General features: G+C 56.6%; 1 protein-coding gene across 1 annotated transcript; it reads right to left on the bottom strand.

The window, feature by feature from the left end:
• Positions 1 to 14,159: 14,159 nt before the first annotated feature.
• LOC119715395 (protein YIF1B-like) lies at positions 14,160 to 23,461 on the bottom strand. Its single transcript, XM_072030215.1, has 3 exons — positions 22,938 to 23,461; positions 22,612 to 22,880; positions 14,160 to 20,876 (listed from the first exon to the last, which is right to left on the bottom strand). Exons 1-3 carry the CDS (start codon positions 22,966 to 22,968, stop codon positions 20,844 to 20,846), a joined length of 333 nt encoding a protein of 110 aa, XP_071886316.1. The 5' UTR covers positions 22,969 to 23,461; the 3' UTR covers positions 14,160 to 20,843.
• Between the last annotated feature and the right edge of the window lie 1,210 nt (positions 23,462 to 24,671).

Here is a 24,671-nt window from a genome sequence, read left to right as displayed (position 1 = left end):
AAGATCATCGAGTCCAACCTCTGACCTAACGCCAACAGTCCCCACTAAACCATATCCCTAAGCTCTACATCTAAACGTCTTTTAAAGACTTCCAGGGATGGTGACTCCACCACTTCCCTGGGCAGTCTGTTCCAGTGCCTAACAACCCTTTCGGTAAAGAAGTTCTTCCTAAGATCCAACCTAAAACTCCCCTGGCGCAACTTTAGCCCATTCCCCCTCGTCCTGTCACCAGGCACGTGGGAGAACAGGCCAACCCCCACCTCACTACAGCCTCCTTTGAGGTACCTGTAGAGAGCAATAAGGTCGCCCCCGAGCCTCCTCTTCTCCAGGCTGAACAAGCCCAGCTCCCTCAGCCGCTCCTCGTAGGACTTGTTCTCCAGGCCCCTCACCAGCTTCGTCGCCCTTCTTTGGACCCGCTCAAGCACCTCGATGTCCTTCTTGTAGCGAGGGACCCAAAACTGAACACAGTACTCGAGGTGCGGCCTCACCAGAGCCGAGTACAGGGGGAAATGTGTTGTGTGATGGTACTCCGGATAATCTGATCCATGAGCTTTCCCAGCATCGTGGACAGAATAACAGATCCGTAGGTCCCCGACTCCTCCTTCCAGCCCTTCCTGTAGACAGACGTCACATTTGCTAGTCGCCAGTTGACCGCAGCCTCCCCTGATAGCCACGACTGCTGATCAATGATGGTTGCAGGTTGGCAAGTGATTCTGCCAGCTCCCTCAGTAGTGACAGGTGGATCCAATTCTGCCCCATAGATGTGTGTATATCTAAGTGGAGTAGCAGTTCTCTAACTATTTCCTCCTGGATTATGAGTGTTTCATTCTGCTCCCTGTACCTATCTACCAGCTCTGGAGGCTGAGTACCAGGGGAACAACTGGTCTTGCTGCTAAAAACTGAGGCAACGAAGGAATTAAGTACCTCAGCCTTTTCCTCATGTCTTCTATGGTTCTATGTCACTATCATTCCCCTCACATCCAATTCAGAATGGAGATGCTCCTTAATGCTCTTGTTATGTGTATATATATGTATATATATATATATATATATATATATATATAATTACTCTTTTTGTTAGTAATAGTCAGATAGAGCTCCAGTTAGGATTTGGCCATTCTGATTTTGTCCCTGCACAGCTTCAAGACATGGAGGACTGAGCTCCACACCAAACGAAAAAATGGATGGAAAAAAAGCACAGAAAAGGTGGAACGTGGCAGCTTTACATCCCCTGCCCTTACCTGAGTCTATGCTGTAATTCCGTTCAACTGCTTACTGCCGTATTCTCTAAAGCGTCCTGCAACTCCTGTTGCTGTTATCTTGTGAGAGACAGCACAATCAGGGTGAGTCATCTGCCTACAGAAATTAACAACTGACAGAATGGAGCATCTGTCCAGGAGAAGTTGGAGTGGCTGATGGGCCTGCCACAGGGACTGGCGTGTGCCTGCAGGAAAAGTCCCAGGGGTCGGAGACGTGTTGCCTGTGGCTTGTTAAGCACAGGTCAAGCCCCAGCACATTCCAGTAATTTGTGTCTCTTTGGAAATGCCAGGGTGATCACACGCAGTTTTCAAGCATTTCACAGTTTTTTCTAGGATTCTGCACATTCTCAGAGGTGAAGCTCCAAAGCACTGGAGGTGCCCACTGCTCTAGGTTCCTGCCCATATCCTCACACAGTCCCTGCCACTCCTAACTCTCCTGCCTCTGGAAAGATCTCTGGATGGCATGCTTAAGTAGTTGTTTAAAATTATACAAAACCTGAATCACATTTAGGAGATGGGACAACAGAAACATGCTGGTTCGGCCATCCCACGGATATTCAAAGCTTTCAAGAGCTATTGTAATTAGCCCGGAGGAGAAGAAGAAAGGGAGAGTGAAGAAGTGGGGAGAAACGTCCCCCACTGTCCACACCAGTTCCATCCCCCCACCTCCTGCCCCACCCTGCACAGGAGAAAAGGCAAAAAGTGTAAAATAATGTAACTATTAATAGTTTCTAAGAGATGAAGAGATGGTTCCCGAGGTACAGAGGTGGCAATAATTTTATCCTGTCATAAGTCAGTGTTATCCCATACATCAAAACAGTAACCTTAAACCAGCCCCCAGAATTGATGAACAGCATGACATGGAAGACAAGACAGTTAGTGATGTGCTATACAACACAATTCTGAAAACAAGCACAACAGCCCCAAGATCAAAAAGATCAACATTGTGATCAGCAACTGTTAAAGCAACTGTTAAACTGATCTATTGCTTATAACAATTTACTTTTAAAATGCTCTGGTCCGATTTGTCATCTCAACCTTTGTGCTCCATGCTAGGCACCAAAAAGACTTGCAGTGGTTTGACCCAGGAGGCAGCTCAGCACTACAGATCTATTTATCCAATGCAATGAAGGAGAGAACTGGGAGAAAAAAAAAAAAAAAAAAAGACAAAAAAAAAAAAGACACAAAAGGAGTAGGTTGTTATTGTTATTGTTACAGACACCAACAGAGTAAGGGCATGATATTTTTGTGTGCACATCAATGTGGGGGGGAGGATTGGGAGGGACCGTGGGTGGGGCAAAGGGTCACGGGGATCTGGGGCAGTCATGTGTATAAGAAGCTATGCTACGCAGCAATAAATTGGCACTTGAGCTAGACACGGTGTGTCTGTCTCTGGTGTCCCTGCTTGGGGAGCAGACGTCCAGGCAGCCAAGTGATGTTGTCTCTCGGGCTGGGGTAGCACGGAGAGAGACAACAATCAAAAGACAGGAAAGGTGGCGGTGATTAATTGAAAAGTGTTGGACCTAAGCATGACGTATATGGTATGGAATTAGGGGTGGATATTGTCCTAGTTTTGGCTGCGATAGAGTTCATTTTTCTTCCTAGTAGCTGGTATGTTGCTGCCTTTCGTATTTACAGAATCACAGAACAGTTTGGGTAGGAAAGGACCTTAAAGATCACATAATTCCAACTCTCCTGCCATGGGCAGAGACATCTTCCGCTAGACCAGGTTGCTGAAAGCCCCATCCAACCTGGCCCTGCTTCCAGAGATGAGGCAGCCACAGCTTCTCTGGGCAGCCTGTTCCCGTGCCTAATCATTCTCTGAGTAAACAACTTTCTAATATCTAATCCGGATCTACCCTCTTGCAGTTTAAAACCATTACCCCTAGTTACTGCTGGCTCATATTCAGCTGACTATCTACCAATATCCCCAGGAGCCTTTCTGCTGGGCGGCTTTCCACGCACTCTTCCCCCAGCTTGTGGCATTACATGGGGTTGTTGTGCCCAAGTGCAGGACCCGGCACTTTGCCTTGTTGAACTTCATCCAGTTGGCCTCAGCCCATGGGTGCAGCCTATCCATTTCCCTCTGCAGAGCCTTCCTACCCTCAAGGAGATCAACACTCTCTCTGAACTAGGTGTCATCTGCAAACTCACTGAGGGTGCACTTGATCCCCTTGTCCAGATCACTGATGGAGATATTGAAAAGAAGTGGCCCCAGTACTGGGCCCAGTGGGACACCACTAGTGACTGGCCTCCAGCTGCATTTAGCTCCATTCACCACAGCAATTTGGACCTGGCCACCCAGACAGTTTTCGACCCATTGATGCATACATCCATCCAGGCCTTGAGCCGCCAGTTCCTCTGGGAGAATGCTGTGGGAAATGGTTTCAAAAGCCTTACTGAGGTCTAGGTAGACCACGTCCACAGCCTTCCCCTTGTCCACTGAAAGCATAACCTTATCTTCAAAGGGGATCAGATTTGCCAAGCAGGACCTGGCGTTGATAAACTCATGATGACTGGGCCTGCTCACCTGCTTGTCCTGGAAGCGTTGCGGGATGGTACTCAAGACAATCTGCTCCATGAGCTTCCCCAGCACCAAGATCAGACTGACAGGCCTGTAGTTCCCCGGATCCTCCTTCCGGCCCTTCTTGTAGACAGACGTCACGTTTGCTAGTCACCGGGTGACTGGGACCTCCCCTGATAGCCAGGACTGCTGGTCAGTGATGGAAAGCAGCTTGGAGAGCACTTCAGCCAGCTCCCTCAGTAACAACGGGTGGATGCCATCTAGCCCCCTAGACTTGTGCACATCTGAGTGCAGTAGCAGTTTTCTCAACATTTCCTCATGAGAGCTTCATTCTGCTGAAGGTCCTTATCTACCAGCTCAGAGGGCTGAGTACTAGGGGAACAACTGGTCTTGCTGCTAAACACTGAGGTAAAGAATGCATTAAGTACCTCAGCCTTTTCCACATCTCTTCTAATTCTGTTTTCCCACATCCAATAAAGGATGAAGATTCTCTTTTCCCTCCCCTCCCCTCCCCTCCCCTCCCTTCCCCTCTGCTCTCCTTTCATTATAAAAACCTTTCTTATTGTCTCTGACAGCAATAGATAGATTGATCTCCGCTAGGGTCTGGCCCTTCCAATTTTGTCCTTGCCCACCCTAACAACATTTAGGACACAGCTTCAGACAAAATGACAGCATACATGAGAAGCACAGAAAAGGTGGAATCTGGCAGCCTTCCATCCACCAGCCTTCTGTGAGTCTGTGCTGCAATTCTGTTCAACTGGTTACTCCTCTACTGTCCACAATATCTACTAACACCTCATTGATGCTATCTTGTGAGAGACAGCACAATCAGGGGGAGCCATCTTCCTGCAGAAATTAACAGATGAAAGAATGGAGCATTCAAGGTCCAGGGGAACCTTGAGAAACTGCAGGATTTTGTCTACAGAAACCTCTTGACATTTACAAGAAGAAAAGCCTCATCCTGCACCAGAGGAAGAGGAACCCCACACATCAGGGCAGACTGGGACCCTGCTGAGTGAGCAGTGCCCAGGAGGAGGAGGGCCTGGGCACCACGAGGGATGCCATACGAGCTCACCAGGAGCTCACCAGGAACCAGGCCAACTTCCTACAGAGCTGCCTTATGAGGAGCATGGCCACCAAGAAAATGTAAGTTACCATGCTCGGCTCCGATCTGATGAGACACCACACAGCCAGCAGGGAAAGAGGTGCAGGTCTGTGAATCTCTTGGACAGCCTGGTGTGGAGAGGAGCAAGCACACTGGAAAGGCTGAAAGTCCCAACAGGCCTGAGGTCTGTGTGTCAATGGCTAGGGCTCTTGTCTCCGACAGCGAGGCCTATGAGGAGGCAGCTTCTTGTTAAAGCACCAGGGTCTCATTGCCTCCTCACCAGCCATGAACCAGGCAGGAGTCGTACCCTTCTCCTGCACTGGGCCATGGACATCCCCATCTCCTACTGCCCAGGAAGAGCCCTGAGCTCCTGTGTGAAGGGAAAGGATCTCCCTTCCCAGGAGCCTGGGGTCAAAGCCTGTTTTTCAATACATCAGTGTCACCTTCACATTTGTCTACCTGTCCTCACTGCCTCCAGTGTTCTGCTCTAATGAGCTCCAAGGGAGGCTGTGTCAGTGCCAGCAGAGTCCCCCCTCAGGGGGACACTGCAGGAAACTTGCATCTGCCTTGGATTTCTTGAGAGATTTCTTCAACGCACTCTCAGTGCCTGAGGTTCATGGGCTCATCGCCAAAGCCCCCAGAGGGCTGATTCCAATGCCTCTGCTGCTGATCTGGGCTGGGCTCCTGGGACAGGGAGAGCTCCTGGCAAGAGGGCCCTGGTGCAGAGAGACAGCTCTGCCCAGGAGCAGCTCCTCTGCACAGCGCAGAAGGGCTGGGGGCTCTGACCCCCATGGGGAGAGGAGAGGAGAGGAGAGAGGGGTTGGAGGCAGTTGGGAGTGGGAGGGTGCTGAGAGCTGCCTGCAGGAGAAACCTGCACAGCCCTTGACAAGGTAAGTCTCTGGCTGCAGGGCCATGCAGCTGCAGCTCCTGGAAGGGTCTCGTGCTGGGTCTTGTTTCTGGGAGGGCGGTGGGCAATGCAGTAGGCTGTGAGAGTCCTGCTGGATTGCACTGCGAGGTGAGGAAGTCTGGCAGAAGCCCCTTGGAGTGGCCTAAGCCAGGTGCCCCTGACACCCTAGAAGCCTCGAACACCCTGCTGGTGATGCAGGGCTCTCTGTCAGCTGCCCCATAGCTCCTGCTGCATGGAGGTGCCCCTTGGCAGGGCCCTGTTGGTGGCAGGGTGCTGCAGGGCAGCGCTGAGCACAGCCGCATGGGATGGGTTCTGTGAGCACAGACGGGGGAAAGAAGAGTTTGGCCAAGATCAGCAGGAACAGAGTGGCCAAGAATCCTCTAGGTACAGCATGTTGTGTGCCTGGGATACTGGAATACCCCAGCGTGTGGATATTCACCTGTCTGCGGGGTGTTTTCCTGGGCTTCAGGCTGCTCTCCAGCAGGATGCAGCTCTCTCGTGGCATCCTTGTGGCATGCAGGCGTCCCAAGGAGAAGACACCTCCTTGCTAAGGCCATGTCCGTGCTGCTGGATGTCTGTCTGTGGGCAGCTGGAGTGAGGCCTCGGCAGCCCTGGCTAGGGGGGAAGAGCTGAGATCCTGCTCAGGCCCCCAGGGCCAAGGTAAGGATTCTGTCCAGCCTCACTCGGACTGGGGCTTCTCTGCTCTCAGCTGTCTCCGTTTTTTTCTCAGCGTAACACGAGTATGATCGGTGTCCTAAGCATTACAGGGGGAATTATAAGAAAATACAGCAAATAAAATCTCTCTTGCTCTACAGTGTGGTCGGATGAGTTGTTTGCAAAAAGACTGCATGGCTCATTGATCTGACAAGTGGACTGCACTTGAGTTTCCCCCATGGTCCTGCTTCCCTCCTGCTGCACAGCAGGAAGGACTCCTCTGGAGCCCACAGCAGCCCCTGCTCCCAGTGTCACACGCAGCCAGCACCACCCAGAGCTCAAGCAAGAGAGCTGCAGAAAGCTGCGGGCTTTCCAGGAGATGAAATAGGTTTTCCTCATTGAAGTCTGTTCTATTTTTTTTTCTCCTCTTCAAAGATACCTGTGTCCAAAGTCAGCAAATGCCCAACAGCAGCTCTGTGAGCGAGTTCCTCCTGCTGGCATTCGCAGACGCGCGAGCTGCGGCTCCTGCACTTCGTGCTCTTCCTGGCCATCTCCCTGGCTGCCCTCCTGGGCAACGGCCTCATCCTCACCGCCGTAGCCTGCGACCACCGCCTCCACACCCCCATGTACTTCTTCCTCCTCAACCTCGCCCTTCTCGACCTGGGCTGCATCTCCACCACTCTGCCCAAAGGCATGGCCAATGCCCTCTGGGACACCAGGGCCATCTCTTACCACGGGTGTGCTGCACAGGTCTTCTTTTTTGTCTTCTTGGTTGGAGCAGAGTATTCCCTCCTCACCGTCATGGCCTACGACCGCTACGTTGCCATCTGCAAGCCCCTGCACTACGGGAGCCTCCTGGGCAGCAGAGCTTGTGCCCAGATGGCAGCAGCTGCCTGGGGCAGTGGCTTTCTCAGTGCTGTCCTGCACACAGCCAATACATTTTCCCTGTCCCTCTGCCTTGGAAACGCAGTGGCCCAGTTCTTCTGTGAGATCCCCCAGATCCTCAAGCTCTCCTGCTCAGATGCCTACCTCAGGGAAGTTGCTGTACTCTTATTTACTCTTTCTTTAATCTTTGCTTGTTTTGTTTTCATTATGTTGTCCTATATACGGATTTTCAGGGCTGTGCTGAGGATTCCCTCTGAGAAGGACCAGCACAAAGCCTTTTCCACGTGCCTCCCTCATCTGGTTGTGGTCTCTCTGACTGTCAGCACTGGCATGTTTGCCTACCTGAAGCCCCCCTCCATCTCCTCTCCATCCCTGGACCTGTTGGTGGCCGCTCTATTCTCGGTGGTGGCTCCAGCAGTGAACCCCTTCATCTACAGCATGAGGAACAAGGACCTCAAGAATGCCTTGTGGAAACTGATGACTTGATTTGCTTCGGAAGCAATAATTTCACAGTCTGTTTCTGCAGATTACTCAGAATATCACTTACACAGAACAACCTATATTCCCTTTTTTGTTGTTTTTGTGTGTGTGAGTGTGTATTTTTAGTACTGGTATTACTTAGTTTTGTGTTTTGTTTTGTTTTGTTTGTTTTGTTTTTTTCAGGTTAGGTTGCCCAATAAAATGTCATTTTTGTCCCACTCCCAATTCTGTACGTGTGTTTAGTGTATGTACTGAGTCTCTGTCCATGTGGAATTATGGTCTCTGTGAACTTTTAACGAAATAAAACAGCCTACACTGCCTTCTTTGTCTGATGTCCTTCCTCTGAGACCTGGTCTGGCTCTGCTGGGGCAGTGCCCATTTGCAGAGGAAAAGAGTCCCATTCCAGCAGCACAGCCAGGGAGCACCAGCGCTTGGGGCATGCCAAGCTGCTCTCTTGCCTCTGCCGCCCTCTCCTGCTGGTGGGGCCAGGCCCGGCTGCTCCTGGAGCTTGGTGCCAGTGCTGTTGTGGGGCTGTGCTGGGACTGCTGGCAGGTTAATGTTTCTTGCAGAGGGAATTAGCATCTGCCAGCAGAGTCCAGGGTATTGGCCGGAGCAGCATGAGCCCATAAAACAGGTGGAGCCCGCAGAGCATGAGCCTGTGCAAGGTGAATTTAGCAGAGCTCAAGTGCTCAAGCTGCTGCCAACAGGCAGAGGAGAGCTCTGCAGCCCCAGGACACGCAGTAGCCCCAGCAAAGGAGGCTGGTGACTGATTCCTTGCAGCCTTGGGCAATGACAGTGACCCCATGAGCTGGGTCTGCCTCCCAGCCTGCCCAGCATGGCCCTGCAGAGTGTCCCCGTGCCCTGGGCACCACAGCCCCCTTGCTCTGCAGAGCAGCACCGCCAGCTCGGGCTGGGGCAGGGGCTGGGAGGGCGCTTCCCAGAGTGTCTTCTAGGCCAGCTTCAGGCACACAACATCTGCATGTCAGAGTGATCTTTGCTGTGTGCAAGGAGCTGAGAGACCAACAACAGTCATGGGGCTGGAACATTGCCTGCAAGGTCCCACCTGCCCTAGCACCTCCCAGAACTGGCACGGAACTGGTTCACATGCATCAGAGGGTCTGGGAGCCCAGCAGCAGTGCCATGGGCTTGAAGGATCACAATCAGATCACTTCTACCTGGGCAGGTCCTAGGCCAAAAAGGGGGTGTTTTGTAGGTATGATATTATGAGGCGGTGGTGCCTCAGAAATTCTAAGTCCAGCAGGAAGTGAATGGCTGTTAAATGGCCTTTGAGGTGGCTTCTTGGAGAAATAGCTGGCAGCTCATCCCTTGACTCCCGGCTGGGATCTATGCCATTAGGCTCATATCTGCAAAAGTACCTGAAAGGCAAGCAGAAGGCACTTGCTGTGCCTGTAGTTTGTGAGATCCGCTCTTTCCGAGTACCTGGTAGGCCCCATAAAGGAAGAGGTCTTGGATAGGGCTTGTCATGTCAGAGGTGTCAGCTTTTGCCTGAAGTCATCCTTCAGGACTGCTTTCAGTTTTCAACACAGAGGGGGCCACTGCCTCCAAGATGCCTGGGGTAAACTGAACCATGCACGAGGGCCTGGAAAAAGTCACCCTGGCTGCATAGGAGCCATTCTATATCCAAAAGCTGGAGGCAGGAAACAAATTTTTAGGGTGGTACGGAGCTGCAGGGCACATTGTGCAGGGTGTTCCTGCAGCCTTTATGTTCTTTTCCATCCTGGCTTCGGTGCTGCGTCTGTCTTAAGAAAGGAGTAGCCAACAGAGGTAAGACAGACACTGTGAGATCATGAAAGCCATCAGAAAACTACCCCTAAGAAGATGACTGATATGGGGAGGTCAGAAGAAGCCTGGCCAGGAGAAATGTGAGATTTGGGAGAGAGAAGAGGCCAGCAGGAATCAATGATTTCTGGGAGGCTAGAAGGTTCAGGCAATGTTGATTCTGCTGTAGCACTGACTTAAAAGAGTCATGTAAAGACCTTGCCCTATTTTAACCAGCAACATTAATCCTTAAACCTAAATGCTACTGTACACACTGTCAGGAATCCACTACTCTAATGCCTGACCTCAACGCATCCCTTGAAGCCAAAATTCATCACATAGCCCCTTCCCCTTGTTTTTACTCTCTTAATCACTCTGATCCCTGACCTTAACACTAGCATTAAAATGCTCTTTTTAACCCTAGGAAACTGCCTGAGAGACCTAAACAAAACCCTAAACCACAAAGCTTGTCCATACCCTAAACACAGACCTGATACCCACATAAGAATACCAAAACATTCCCATTCAAACTTTGCTTAATCTTTAACCCAGTAAGGTGGGCCCTAGTCCCTAGTCATATACATGAACACCTAACACCCAAAACCCCTGTTCCTGTGCATTAACCTCCTCACCTTCAGCCCCTCTACTAAGCCTTAACTTTAGGCCCGTCATCCCTTGGGACAGGGCAGGAACCATGAGGTTGCTCTGCAGTCATGGCACTCAAAGCTGAATGTGAGGGGCCATGGATCTCATCAGATTGTGGGCCACAAGGAGGAGACAGGGGAGAATGCTCTGATGAGCTCAGCTCTGCCTCAGGAAGTCCTGCACCAGCAGGAGCAATGTGACTGTGGCAGTGACTGTAAGGTCACTTCTGTCCCTGCAGAAGATAGGGCAGCAGCAGGAACATGTCACAGAAAGGGACTGAGAGGTCACTTCTGTCTGTAGGTGGCAGGTCACCCTTGACTTAGAGCTGGGATCGGTACTTTTCGGCTGACATCTGCCAGTGGCCCTGGTAGGCCAGCAAAAGGCACCTGGCTGGCATGCTGACTGTGGGATCCCCTCTGCCTACATACCCAGGAGGACCCATGCAGAAAGAAGGCCCACATATGGGTTGTCCTGTCCCTTCTGCTTGAGTCCATGACTGGACAGCAGCAGGCCCATGGCTTGGAAGATGCTGGTGCGGTGACTTCTGTCTGGTTGGCTGACAGGCCGCAAGGAGCCTGATGGATTGGGATGCCTACTTTAGGAGGGGGTTCCACCCTGATGGAGCTTTCTTTTGTAGTAGAAAAGAGTAGGAGAGAAAAAACTGCCACAAAGTGCACTTTGGAATGTTGGTGCTGGCCACGAGGAGGAAGAACTGTCCCTCAGAGTGTTGTGCTGCGTTGCCAGAGGTCACCCAAAGAGCGTCTGTGATCAGAGCATGGCTTTGTGTGAGAAGGAGCAGCTGGGGAGGGTTGATGAGACACTGGTGAAATGATGGAAATGCTGGGATGAGAGCAAGGTGGTGAACAGAGACGGGTGTCTACAGTCCTCAAAGAAATAGGTGAAAGTCATCAAAGTCAACAAAGTGCTCTGCCGGGCACTGCCCAGCCCAGCCCGGCCCCTGCCCACCTCTCCCCACCACCCTGCCCTCTCTCCAGCCCAGCCCAGCCCAGCAGCCCAGGCTGGGCTGGCCCCAGGGCAATGCCCTCCACAGGCTGCTGCAGGGCTCTGGGCACGGCCACCCCAGCCCCAGCCCCTCACAAGGCACCGCAGCTGCTGGGACAAAGTGTGGTGGTTTCACTCAGGTGGGCAGCCGAGCTCCACCACAACCGCTCTCTCACTCCCCCTCTCCTCAAAGAGGAAGGGGGAGAAAATACAACACAGAGAACTCGAGGTTTGAGATGAGAAAGGTTTAATTAAATGGAAAGGGAATGGGGAGGAAAAAAAAAAAAAACGAAACAAAAGAAACAATCAGTCCGCGCGGGAGCACGGAGAGAGGGAAAAAAAAATTATTCTCTACTTCCCATCAACGAGCGGTGTTCAGCCACGTCCTGGGAAGCAGGGCCTGAGGGTCCGAGCCACGGCTGCGCTCGCGTCAGGCAGCACCCTGGGGTGTCACCAAGTGACGTCACAATGGGTGCCCACCCAGCCCAGGCGCGTGTCACAGTGGCACCCATTGTGACGTCACTTGGTGACACCCCAGGGCTCCGCCTTATAAGAGCGCAGCCGTGGCTCGGACCCTCAGTGTCGGTGCACGGCAGTGACGGACAGGGCAGGAGCACAGGGCCTTCGAGGAGTCCCCGAGCATAGCCCACGTCCCACAATGCCGCAACCGCCCGCCCGGAGGAGCCGCCGGTTTATCCTTGTGAGCTCTCCCACTCCAAAGGCTGCTTCTGAAGGGGAGTCGCAGCTGCTGGATCGCAGTGAGTCTTAGGGATGCGGTGGGGAGGGTTGGGGACACAGAGACCCCTGCTTGACTCCAGGACTCCTTCCCTGGGTAAAGCGGCGCTTGGGCTGACGGGGCCGAGCTTCCTCCGCAGCACCACAGAATGCCAGGACGCTTTGGGCTGGGGGGGACCTCGGCGATCACGATGCTTCCCCCCAGCCCAGGCTGCCCAAAGCCCACCCAGCCTGGCCGTGGGCAGTGCCAGGGAGGGGGCACCGCAGCCTGCGCCAAGGCCTCACTGCCCTGGACGTGAAGGAGAGAAATCCCTGCCTGTCCGAAAGAAACCTGCCCTCTTTGAGGTTAAGGCCGTCACCCCTTGTCCTGTCGCTGCAGTCCATGATGAAGATCCCCCCCCAGCTTTCCTGGAGGCCCCTTTGGGCACGGGGAGGCCGCAGCGAGGTCCCCCCGCAGCCTTCTCCAGGCTCCACAAGCCCAGCTCCCTCAGCCTCTCTTCCCAGCGGAGCTGCTGCAGCCTCTGGGCATCCCCGCGGCCTCCCCACGGCCTTCTGGGGCTGGGGCCCTTCCTCTCCTCACCCCTGCATTCAGCCCCTCGCTGCAGCACTCTTTGCTTTCCTCCTTTCCAGGTAAGGCATGGAAACTGTGCAGAGACAAGGCCGTGGAATTCATCAGGGCGTATGTCAGAGGCACAGAAAAGGTAATGGCAGCCGCTTGCATCACAGCTGTGCTCCTGGCGCTGCCCTCCAGGGGTCCCACACAGCCCCAGACCCCTCAAGGCTTTGGTCCTGCTGGCCGTGGGTGTCCCCCTAATGCTCTGTTGGTGTCTTTGTGGCTGCCAGGACGACGAGGAGCAGAAGATGCTGTTCCTCAGCAAAATCTGCGATCTGTGCACATGTGTCACAGAGAGGGGTGTGCCAATGAACTTGCATGACTTCTGCAGCAAACATAAGCTGGTGGAGAACATCATGGTGAGAGGATGCGCAGCGGGTTGGGGAAGGGGCAAGGCCCCCCGGCACCAGCCCCCTGGGAGGCGAGGGCTGGGGCAGCGCTGGCTCTGCTGCTGCTGGGTGCCGGCGGCTCCAAGGTCTCATCCTGCTTGTGCTCTGCAGGCGCTGCTGGAAAAGGAGCCCATGGACAGCTTGCGCACAGCATTCCGGCAGAAGGCCATGGAGACTGTCGCCCTCCTCAGGTGCGTGCCCAGCCCCTGGTGGCAATGTCCTGGTGGCCCTGAAGCTGGCAGGGAGGCTGCCCGTCCCTCCCAGGGATGCCTGGCCAAGGTCCGTGTCCTCCTTCATAAGCCTCGAGGCACTGCGTCCAACAGGCTCCTCTCTCTCTCTCCTTCAGCAACACCATACCGACAGCACTGCGTGGCAAAAAGAAGAGACTCCTGCTTGTGTGCTGCAAGAGCATCTTCTTTCTGCCTCCCGTGTCAGATGTGCCAGAGACAGGAGTGCTCTACGCCGAGGTATGTGCTGGGTGAGGTACCGGCACCCCCAGTCCTGCTGAGCTGTTGCCTTGCTTCCCCGTGCTGACACAACCAGAGACCAGTGCAGGGCCGGGGCCCAGATTTGCTTTCCCAGCCTCACCCCTTCCCCTTCCCCGACCTGATCTTGTGCTGCAGGAGGTCTGCACACAGCAGCTTTTTAGCCCCAAAGCCACCCCTGAACTCCAGAGGGGCTCAGAGCCAGCTCCTGGGGGTGAGGAGGGCCACAGAAATAATTCGATGCTCTTCTGTCCTTCCTGCAGACTATGAAAGCCATGGACACCATGCTGGCGGCCTTCGTACGCAACTTCCCCATCGCCAGTTTCAGCACAGAGTTGGAGAATATGTTGAAGGTTTGGCATTTGCAAAGAATTTCCAAAGAATCCTCTCAGGTCTCATTTGCAGACCACTGTCAACCCAGCAACTTCTCTCCTCGCAGGCGCTGCTGCACTTTGCCCACTCCAAAAACCCAGCTGTGCGTGAGAGAGCTGTGAGGATGATTGAGAGGCTGGGTGATTTCATCCTCTTGTATTTTGAGGCCGAGGTAAGGCACAAGGAACCCTCCACCCTTTCCTGCATCCCAGAGCATCCTGCCACTCAGGGGTGCCTGTGAGGCAAGCCTCGATGCACGTGAGTGCCTCAGAACCGTGAATCGAGGGTCTTCGTCCCTCCTTCGCCCCTGCTCTTCCCTTCCCAGGCTGTGCTCTCTCAGGGACCGGCTCTGCCTCCACTAAGCCCTTTGTCTCTCCTCCCTTCCTCACCCAGATCACAGATGACTATGAAAACTATAGCGATGATGAGCCCACAGAGCCCTACATCCCCATCCTGGGACAGCTGCTGGGCATCCTCTTCATTTTCACCAGTGACAAAGATTCCATCAGATTCACAGCTTTAGAAACTCTTTCTCACATATACAAAATCATCAGAAAAGGAAGAGGTAAGAAGGTGTGGTGGGCAGCGTCCGTCTGCACACAAACATCTACTGATTTGTCTACTTGTTTTCCCCGAGTTTAGTGGGGACTGTTAGTGTTAGGTTAGAGGTTGGACTCGATGATCTTGAGGTCTCTTCCAACCTAGAAATTCTGTGATTCTGTGAGTATTGTGAAGGATTGTTTTTGTGCTTGGTGGAGGCTGCTCACGGAATTCTGCCAGGTTCCCTGGCCTCCTCTGCTCCTCACAGCAGCTTCCCGCAGCATTCTGGCTATCGTTTTCCGCAGAAGCTAGACGCTCACCTGCCGTCCAGGAGCAGTTCTCTGCTGCTGTCCTTCCCAACCCTCCCCAGATCACCTACCACGCTGTTTTGTGGTGTCCCCCAGTCTAAGCCATCGATCGATGAGCACTTCCCAAACGGCATCTTCCCCGAGGAGTGAACAGCAGAGCCAGCCGTGCATCACCAGGGATGGTGACGCCCTCCAGAATGCTCCCTGACTGTTTGCTCCCTGCCGTCTTAAAGGCAGGTGTCAGGGGGCTTCCTGCACATCCTGACCCCGAGCAGAAGGGGGTCTGTGACACGCTGCTACCCCCACGGCACCCAACGCCATTGCTTCTCCTCCTTCTGCATCATCCCTGAGGTCCCTCTTGCTCCCAGCACTCCTCACCTTGTGCTTTACATCCCTGCCCACCACTCTCCTCGCCGGGGGTCTGAGCCTCCCTCCTCAGCCATTCCTAGTGAAAGTGCTTTTCACCATTTGGCAAGCTTGTTGGCAAAGATGCTCTTCCCTACTGACTCTTCACTGTTTCCCCCTGTTTAGAATGCATATTGAGAGAGGACATGGTAAATTATGCAGTGAGACACAAGAATTTGGAGGACACAGCATACCCGTTTTCTACAACATCAACTCCGTGTGAAATTGCCAAGGTAATGAGCTCTGGCCTTGCTGGGGATCTTGTCCGCAGCATCAGCAGGCATCTCGTGTGAGCAAAGGGGTCCAGAACCGGTGGGGCTGGCACGGCCTCACTCGCCCTGCTGAGAGGGTTCCTCTTGTCCCCAGGCTGGGGCTATGCGAAGGCTGCTCCCCTGTGTCCCGGCAGCAGCTCCAGCCCTCCTGGCCACCAGCAAGCCCTGGTTACCTGCAGGGCCAGCACTCTGGCCCCATATGCCCCATCCTCACCCCTTCCCCCGAGGGCCCTCTCTCCAGAGCCGCTCTTGCTGCTCAGCTAAGCAGCACCCTTGGGACACTCAGTGAGGCATGTCTTCGCTCCTCCTTCTTCCCACAGCGGTTTCGAGGACATCTCTTCCCTGCTGAGAGGCTGGACATCATCCTCACAGCCCTGGAAGCTTTACCAGACTCCAGCATCCATGACAAGCAGGGGGCCTGCAGCGTGCTGGACGCAGCCTTGGAGGACCCTTTCTACTGGCTGACAGATGTAAGTGGCCTGTGGCCATGGCCCTGCCCTTGAGCTCTTCCAGGCATGGTTCCTCTCTCCTTCCCTGCCTCCCTCCCTGCCTCCCTCGCACATCGGGGTCTCTTGGGCTCCAGAAGCCACCTGAAGCCAGCAGAGAGCAATGGAAGGGGCCAAAGTTTGAGTGGCAGCTGTGGCAATGGCTGCGGTCTGCTGGCAACACCATTCCCACTTTGTCCCCCAAGGTGCCAACAATCATGGAGCGCATCAGGAGAAACCTGGGCAGCATCCACACGGCATCGGCGCGGCAGTGCCTGGACTCCCTGCTTCTCAAGCTGACCAACATGATGTCCAGGGAAGAAGTCGAGAACCTGCTGCAGTTCTCTCCACCACGTGACAGGTCCTGGCCTTAACATCCTTGAGGGCTTGTTCCGCGTCGGGAGATGCACCTGGAGACTCTCTGCTTGCCACACCAATGGCAAAGAGCAGGACATCCCCAAGGAGCACAGCCCTCCTTCCCACCAATGTGTTCCAGCCCTACTGGGCCAGCCAGGGCTGCAGCAGCCCAGCTGTCCAAGGCAGCCCAGAGTCCCCCTGCCCCCAGGGAACACCAGCTCAGCCCCCTCCTGCCTGCCCAGGCTGGGCCCTCAGTGCTCCCCAAGTCACAGGGGCTGCAGGACAGCCTGGGTCCTCTGGGGCTGGCCCAGTTTGTGGCCCTGCGGCTGAGGCAGCCTCACTGACAGAGTATTCTGGGCTTGCAGCACTGACCTGGCCATGTGGGAGGTGATCCTGGCCATGCCGAGGACCTTGGAGAATGTTTTAAACATCGTGTTGCAAGGCATCCCGCTGTGCCAGTGGTGCAAGGAAGTCACCGAAGACACGTGCATCCGTCGCTTGGCTGTGAGTTCCCAGATGAAACCTTGCTCCCAGCAGGGCTACGTGTGCCCCTTCAGGCACACAGGCACAGCCCTGTGCCCATCTACCCCCAAACTGCCAGCTCCCGCAGGACGTACGGACACATGGTCCCTGGGGCCGGCAAGCCCCCGTAGCTCCCCGCGCCTGGTGCCTCTTTGGTGCCAGCTGGCGCTGCCCCATCCCTGCCCAAAGGTGGGAGAAGAGGCTGCAGGGAGCCCTGCAGGCCCTGCCAGGCTCTCACTGCTCTTTCTTGCAGTTGCTGGCCCATAATTACACTCATGAGTTTGGTAACCCAGTGCACCTCCTGAGCTACCTGAGGCACCCAAGACCAGAGATGCGCTTGATGGTTCTGAAAGGGCTCTGCACCGTGTCAGAGAGCCCTAAGAAGGTGAGCGGGCCATCATCAAGCAAAGCCATGTTGGCAGCCTGGGGCTTTGCTCTTCTTCCCTCCCGTCCCTCCCCGCTGCCAGGAAGCAAGGCAGGAGGCTGGTGCTCAGGAACCAGAGCCCTTTGCCCAGGGTGGTCTCTCACTGCCTCACGGAAGGGAAATGGTGTCTTTCCTACAGGCAAGGGAAATTCAGGTCGTGCTGTCAGACATTGTGGAGGCTCTGCAGGACACCAACACAGACGTGGTGCTGAAGGCCCTGCTTGTGCTGAGAAACGTGATGGCTCATGTGGAGAGGAGGGAGGCCAGTGGCCCGGCTCTGCAGCTGGCTGAGAAGCTCCTGCCACTCTTTGACCACGTAAGTGTGCTGCGGGAGCCCGAGCCCTCAGCTGGGCCCCCTGTAACGAGGGCTGCCCTTCAGCCCGGCCCTGTGGGCAGCACTCAGGCAGGGCCTTCCCAGTCTCCTCGTCAGCCCAGGCGCTGGGGAGCTCTGCTTGGGCATGGCTGGTGCGGCTGGTGGCGAAAGTGGGGTGGCTGGCGGGCAGCCTGCGATGGCAACCGATTGCGTTGCCCTTCACGGGCACCAGGCCTTGCAGCTGCCCCTGAGCAGCTCCTCTGGGAAGGATCCAGCGCTGAAGCATCTCACAGTGCTGGGAGCTCCCTTCACATCGGCCACACTAATGCTGAAATTCCTCCTGTCCTCCTCCCTGCCAGGCGTCCAGCCAGGTGCAGGAGCACTCCATCTGCCTCTTCCAAGCCGTGGTGGAGGCTGTGCTGCGGCAAAGGAAGAAGGAAATGAAGAGGACGGTGCACAGGAGCCTTCTCCCACTCTACTTTCACATGAGAGACCAGAGTGAGAGCGTAGCAAAGGTACAGATCTCAGAGCTGAGCAGTTATGTGGGCAAGGGTGTGCTGATGCCACAGGGTTGCTCTGGGGGATCTCTGGCCGGCAGCATGAGCTGCCTCCGATGGTGGCTGTCCCGTGGCCTTGCCTTGGCCACTGAACCCAGTGCACGCTGCCCCCCACCACAGCCTCCCATAACGCGCTGGGAAAGGCTCGCAGCCCTGCCAAGAGGAGGGGACAGAGGGTCTCCTTCCCAAGGCTGTGCTGCTACCTCCCAACCTCTGCTGCTCCGCAGGCCTCTGGGGAAGCTCTCGCCGTGGCTGCAGAGTTTCTGCGATGCAAGGAGCTGAAGCGCTTGGCCCAGACAGAACAGGCGTGGAGGATCGGGGAGTGCTTGGTAAGGACCCAACTTGGTTTGCCCCAGCTGGGCAAACGCGCCCGGCCAGAGCCCGCTGCCTGCAGCCGCATCCTCGCTCCCTTCCTGCCAGCACAGAGCCCCAGGGGGCTCTTCTGCAGGCCCCTCTGCCCTCCCTGCCCCCAGGATGCTGGAGGAGACCCTGGAGAGGGTGTGCAAGCCCCGTGACCCTGCGTTCTCTCTCTCTCCAGCTGCAGCAGGACAGAGGCAGAGTAGAAGAATACCTGCAGCAGAGCCAGTCCTACCTGCAGGCCACTCAGACCCTTTTGCGACTTGAGGCCGTCAGATTCATTGGTGAGCCCAGCCCCTGGGTCCCTCTTGGGGCAGCCTTTGGCAGCCCCAGGCACTGCCCTGTTGCCCCCAGAGCCCCCCGACTGGGCCCTTGCTCCAGGGTGCAGGAGGGGGCACAGCCTGGCTGGCCAGGCCAGGGGCTGCGCTGCTGGGAGCGTGCTGGGGAGAGGGGCTCTGATGGGATCTCTGCGTCTAGGTCTTGCTGCGCGCTACTGCGAGGACCAGAGCAAGAAGAAGCTGAATGAAATCCTCAGCGGTGAGTGAGGGCAGTGGGGGGTGTGCTGGGGCTGGGGGGACAGCGGCAGAGGCCCCCGTGCCTTGCCCTGCTCCAGGGAAATGCTTCGGGGCGGAGGAGCAATGCAGCCATAGGAACGAGGGAGAGGAGACGGGGTAGCCTGTGGTGTCAGGGAATGGCCTCCCAGCCTGGAGCTGGGCAGTGCCGCTGAAAGGGTTGAGTGTCCCTGAGGAAGAGTCAGGGGAAAGGGCAGTAAGGCTGACAGAAGGTGGGAGCCTGTTGTAGAGCACGCAACCAGGACGAAGAGGGAGATGAGACAGCCTACAAGCAGCTAGGAGCAGGGTCACGATCGCTAGCCCTTGCTCTCATGGGGAAGCACAATAGCGAGAGGAAAGAGTCCAGGAGATTCCTGGAGTGTGTGAATCCTCCCAAGGGATGGAGGCAGGTGGTGAGGGAACCAGCTTGTGAAGGTGCCCCACTTGACCTGTGGTGCGCAGGTGGGGAAGGACTGGTGGCTGCATTTGGGACATTGCTGAGCAGCAGCTTTCAACGGATTCCTTTGTCCCTCCTGCTCCTCCTGGCCTGGGGAAGAGTCGAGTGGGGCTGGCATGCTCTGCAGGGGATGCCTGGGGATCTCTGCAAGGAGTGGGTTTTCATCTCTGCTCTTCTTTCTTTTGCAGTCCTCCAGCCTTCAGAGGAAGACCCGGAACCCATGGTCCGTTCCCTGGCAGTTGAAACCACCGTGAATCTGACGTCAAGGCATAAGGCAATGTCAGGACGGAGATTTCCACTGCTGTGGTGCTGCTGCTGCTAGCCCCGCAGCAGTCCTCAAAAGAGCAATATATATTTTAATAGAACTAGGTTGTTGTCTCGTTATTCCAGCAGCTCCTTCACAGTGACTCGGTGCCATGACGCTGAGCTAACTTGGAGGCCACCAAGGACCCTGAGAAGTTCCCTCTGTTCCCCTGAGAAGGCAACTTCCTTGTGAGGGGAACAGAGGGCCCTATTTGTTAGCCTGACCCTACCCGTAGGGAAGTCTGCTGCCTCCCTGGGGCTAGGGTCATGGACGTTGCCAGAAAGCTTCCCAACCTGGTTTTCCCCTCTGATTACTATCGTCTTTTGATAGTCCAGGCCGGCAGTGATACTACTGAAGATAGAAGCCTGAAGACTATCAAGCGGGACTTTAGGGGACTGGGACGGGTAGTGGATGGAGTGGGAGTTCAGGTGGTGTTTTTGTCCACCCCTACAGTGGCAGGGAGGGGTACAGAGAGGACTCACGACTCACTGGGATCCACCAACTGCAACTCCTTCTTGCTGTCCTCTGTCAAACCTCTGTTCTCTACCACTAAGCTGTCCTCTGCTGGTCTCCTGTCCTCTGCCAGGCTGCTGTCCTCTACCGGGCTGCTGCCCTTTGACAGCAAGCTGTCCTCTGCTGGGCTTCTGTCCTCTGCCGGCAAAATGTCCTCTACCGGGGTGCTGTCCTCTGCCAGCAAGCTGTCCTCTGCTGGCCGGTTGCTGCCCTCAGAAGACCAGGTCTCCTGCCAGGCCAGCCTGGGCTGCCTGGGGGGCATGCCTCCCTCCTCATCAGATTCAGAAGGAGCCTCTGGAGTGGGAGAGTTCTCAAATAGAAAACGGAGGCTCCTTCGGGCAGGCGTGGGCTATGCTCGGGGACTCCTCGAAGGCCCAGTGCTCCTGCCCTGTCCGTCACTGCCGTGCACCGACGCTGAGGGTCCGAGCCACAGCTGCAGTCATATAAGGCGGACCCCTGGGGTGTCACCAAGGGAGGTCACCAAGGGTCCCATGTGACACGTGCCTGGGCTGGATGGGCCCCACCGGGCGCTGTAAGTTCGTGGGCGACACCAAGCTGGGCAAGGGGATCTGGACAGGCTGGATCAACGGGCCGCATCCAGCTGCGTGGCATTCAAGGCCAAATGCTGGGTTCCACACTTGGAATCATACAATATCCTGAGTTGGAAGGGGGCAGACCTGAAGGGATGAAAGACACGGTCTCCCGATGCCTCTTGAGCAGAAGGCCTTTATTGCCATTTTTCTCTGCTACATATACTTTCCCCGTAACCACATGCGCTGTCCACGCGCCCGAATCAGTCATACAATTCATTAGAGACCCTCAGCCACGCGCCTCAAGCCAGCCAGCAATTGACCACTGCGCAAAGCTCATCTTTAATGCTGTAGCCAAGTTAATTTATCTCCACCTTGTTCAAGTTTTTGTTACTAATGCCTAGTAAAAAAAGGGGCTTTAGGGCTTTGGGGCGACTACTTAAAGGATCAGGGGCACAGGTTGTGTTTGCCTCTGTCCTTCCGATAGGGGGGATCGATGCTGACTGTTGCAGGAAGCACGGCCGAAAGCACGACAGACACCAGTAGAGTCAGATCATGCTCCATTTTATTGCCCGAATAGCCTAACTTTTATAGAGAACTTAACAGGGGTGGACAGTGTTTCACACAAGGTTATTGGTCAAAAGCACTCAGACAAACAACTGCAAGAAAACAACCCCACTTGCAAGAAAACAACCTCCTTGTGATTAGCAGTCACATAGACCTTGTCCTTGAAGCCAGCTACTGGTAACAATATTTTTCTGAGTTCCTCAATTGGGCGATGTGGGAACACTGTCATGGGAACTTCTCATAGTTGCCCTGGTAGCTTGGTTTGCTCAGCTACAGCAAGCCATGGGATTTTTGCTGTTTCAAGAAATCCCTCAACAGCTGACAAGCAGACTCATCACATTAACACGTAGCTTCGGGACTGGTGCAACTGGTAGAACTTTGGGCTTGCTGATCATGGGAGGGTCTATGTGACACTGGCCTGCTACCACCAGATGAGATGCGCCTCCCTGTAGTGGTTTTACCTGGCAAGGTTTTGGTAGCACGGGGCCATAGGAGTGGCTTTTGTGAGAAGGATCTGGAAGCTGCCCCATGTTTGCTAAGGGCCCCTCTGCTGACCAGAGCTGAGCCAATAAGTCACAGAATCACAGAATCACAGAATTTCTAGGTTGGAAGAGACCTCAAGATCATCGAGTCCAACCTCTGACCTAACGCCAACAGTCCCCACTAAACCATATCCCTAAGCTCTACATCTAAACGTCTTTTAAAGACTTCCAGGGATGGTGACTCCACCACTTCCCTGGGCAGCCTGTTCCAGTGCCTAACAACCCTTTCGGTAAAGAAGTTCTTCCTAAGATCCAACCTAAAACTCCCCTGGCGCAACTTTAGCCCATTCCTCCTCATCCTGTCATCAGGCACGTGGGAGAACAGGCCAACCCCCACCTCACTACAGCCTCCTTTAAGGTATCTGTAGAGAGCGATAAGGTCGCCCCTGAGCCTCCTCTTCTCCAGGCTGAACAAGCCCAGCTCCCTCAGCCGCTCCTCGTAGGACTTGTTCTCCAGGCCCCTCACCAGCTTCGTCGCCCTTCTCTGGACCTGCTCAAGCACCTCCATGTCCTTCTTGTAGCGAGGGACCCAAAACTGAACACAGTACTCGAGGTGCGGCCTCACCAGAGCCGAGTACAGCCCCCCGTAGCCACCCATAGCCCCCCGTAGCCCCCAATAGCCCCCCATAGCACCCTAGAGCCCCCTATAGCCCCCCTAGCCCCATATAGCCCCCTGTAGCCCCCCGCAGCCCCCTATAGCCCCCCACAGCCCCCCGCCGCCCCCCCCCACCCCCCCCAATTCTCCCCCCACCCCCCCTTATCCCGCTCCTCACGTTCCGGTCCACGATGTCCCGGCCCTGGCTGGCCAAGCTGCTGCCGTAGGCGGCGGCCAGGCTGGACACGGGCTCGGCCAGGAAGGCGGCGGCGGGGGGGGGCAGGCGGGATGCGGAGGACGCCGGGGGGGCCGCCGGGGGGGCCCCGTAGGCCCGGGCCGGGCCGTGGGGGGGGGAGGGGGGGGCGGCCCCGCCGCTGGTGTCGTCGAAGAGCGGCCGCGGCTCCGCCATCCGCGGAGGGGCCGGGCCCGGGCCGCGGCGCTTGGGGGCTGCGGGGAGAGGAGAGGGGGGGTCGGGGGAGGGGGGGGGCGCCGGGGGGTCCGCACCGAGCCCCGCCGCCGCTCCCGGGGGCTCCATGGCGCTTCCGCTTCCGGTCACGTGAGGAGCGCGGGAGGAAGCTGTTGGCGGAGCGGCGGGGCGGGGCCGGAAGTGGCGGTTGCCATGGGGACGGGCGCGCGGGGCCGTGACGTCAGCAAGGGTGTGATGTCAGCAAGGCCACCGTGCCACCAAGGTGATGACGTCACCAAGGCCACCACGTCACCAAAGCCATGATGGCAACCAAAGCCATGACGTCACCAAGGCCACCATGTCCCCAGGGCCACCACGTCCCCATAGCCCCCATGGCCCCATAGCCCCCACGGCCCCATATCCACCATGTCCCCAGCGCCATCTTATCCCCAAGGCCACCACGTCCCCAAGGCCGCACGGTGGCCGTGGTGGCCCTAGGGCTGTCCCTGAGGTGTCGTGGCCATTTCCTGGCCACGGCGGCCATCTTGTCCCCAAGGCCACCACGTCCCCAGGGCTACCACTTCCCCAAGACCACCATGTCCCCAGATCCACCACATCCCTGTTGCCACCACATCTCTGTGGCCACCACGTCCCCAAGGCCACACGGTGGCCGTGGTGGCCCTAGGGCTGTCCCTGAGGTGTCGTGGCCATTTCCTGGCCACAGCGGCCATCTTGTCCCCAAGGCCACCATGTCCCCATGGCCACCACATCCCCATGGCCACCATGTCTCCGTGGCCACCATGTCCCCAGGATGACCATGTCCCCATATCCACCATGTCCCCATGGCCACCACGTCCCCAAGGCCACACGGTGGCCCAGGGGGGGCTGCTGCTGCTGGGCACCCTGGGGCTCTGGGTGCTGGAGGGGGGGGCGCGGACCCTCGGGACCCCCCCCGGGACCCTCAACGCCTCCGGGACCCCGCGGTGGGACCTGGCCTCCGCCTTCTTCTTCTCCACCACCCTGCTCACCACTGTGGGTAAGGAGCCCCCCCGCCCCCAAATCGGGACCCCCCCTCCGAATTGGGACCCTCCTAAAGAACCCCATGGGCACCAGGACCCCCCCAAGGGCATTGAGACCCCCGGGACCCCCATGAACCCCAGGACCCCCATGAGCACCAATTCCCCCAGGACGCCTCTGAGCACCAGGCCCCCCCGGGACCCCCCCAAGAACACCGGGACCCCCATGAACACCAGGACCCCCGTGGGCACCAGGACCCTCCATGGCCCCCCATAGGCACCGAGCCCCCTGAGAACCTCAGGACCCCCATGGGTTTTGGGACCCCCTTTAGCACTGGGACCCCCAGGCCCCCCCCCAGCCCCACCAGGACCCCCCCAGCCCACAGAGCCCCCCAGTTCGCCCAGGACCCCCATCACCACCAAGCCCCCAACCTCCCCCCACCACCCCCAGGGGTCCCCCCTCCCCTTTCACTTACCGGGGGGGGTCCCCCCCCTAAATTTCCCCCCCCCCCCCAGGCTACGGCCCCGTGGCCCCCCTGTCCCCGGGGGGCAAAGCCTTCTGCTTGGCCTACGCGGCGCTGGGCGTCCCCTTCACGGTGTTGACGTTGGCGGTGGTGGCCCGGTGGCTTTCGGTGCCGGTCACCCGGTGGCCCCGGCGCTACCTGAGGACGCGGTGGGGTTGGAGCCCCCGGGGGGCCGCCGGGCTCCATTTGGGGCTGCTGGCGGGGGCGGTGGCGGGGGGCTTCGTGCTGCTGCCTGCCGCCGCCCTGTGGGCCCTGGGGGGCTCCGGGAGCTTCTTGGACGCCGTCTTCTTCT

This window comes from Anas platyrhynchos, chromosome 33, assembly GCF_047663525.1.
Source record: "Anas platyrhynchos isolate ZD024472 breed Pekin duck chromosome 33, IASCAAS_PekinDuck_T2T, whole genome shotgun sequence".
NCBI lineage: Eukaryota > Metazoa > Chordata > Aves > Anseriformes > Anatidae > Anas > Anas platyrhynchos.
The sequence above is the reverse complement of the archived record's forward strand: the minus strand, read 5'-3'. Positions and strand labels throughout refer to the sequence as shown.

What these genes read in the sequence shown, in the direction of transcription:
- LOC119715395 (XM_072030215.1), bottom strand. Translation starts at nt 22,968, where the DNA reads ATGGAGCCCCCGGGAGCGGCGGCGGGGCTCG. An exon ending in GGGAGCGGCGGCGGGGCTCG is followed by an intron (nt 22,881 to 22,937) that starts GTGCGGACCCCC and finishes CTCTCCCCGCAG; the next exon opens with CCCCCAAGCGCCGCGGCCCG. An exon ending in GGGACATCGTGGACCGGAAC is followed by an intron (nt 20,877 to 22,611) that starts GTGAGGAGCGGG and finishes TCATCCCTTCAG; the next exon opens with GTCTGCCCCCTTCCAACTCA.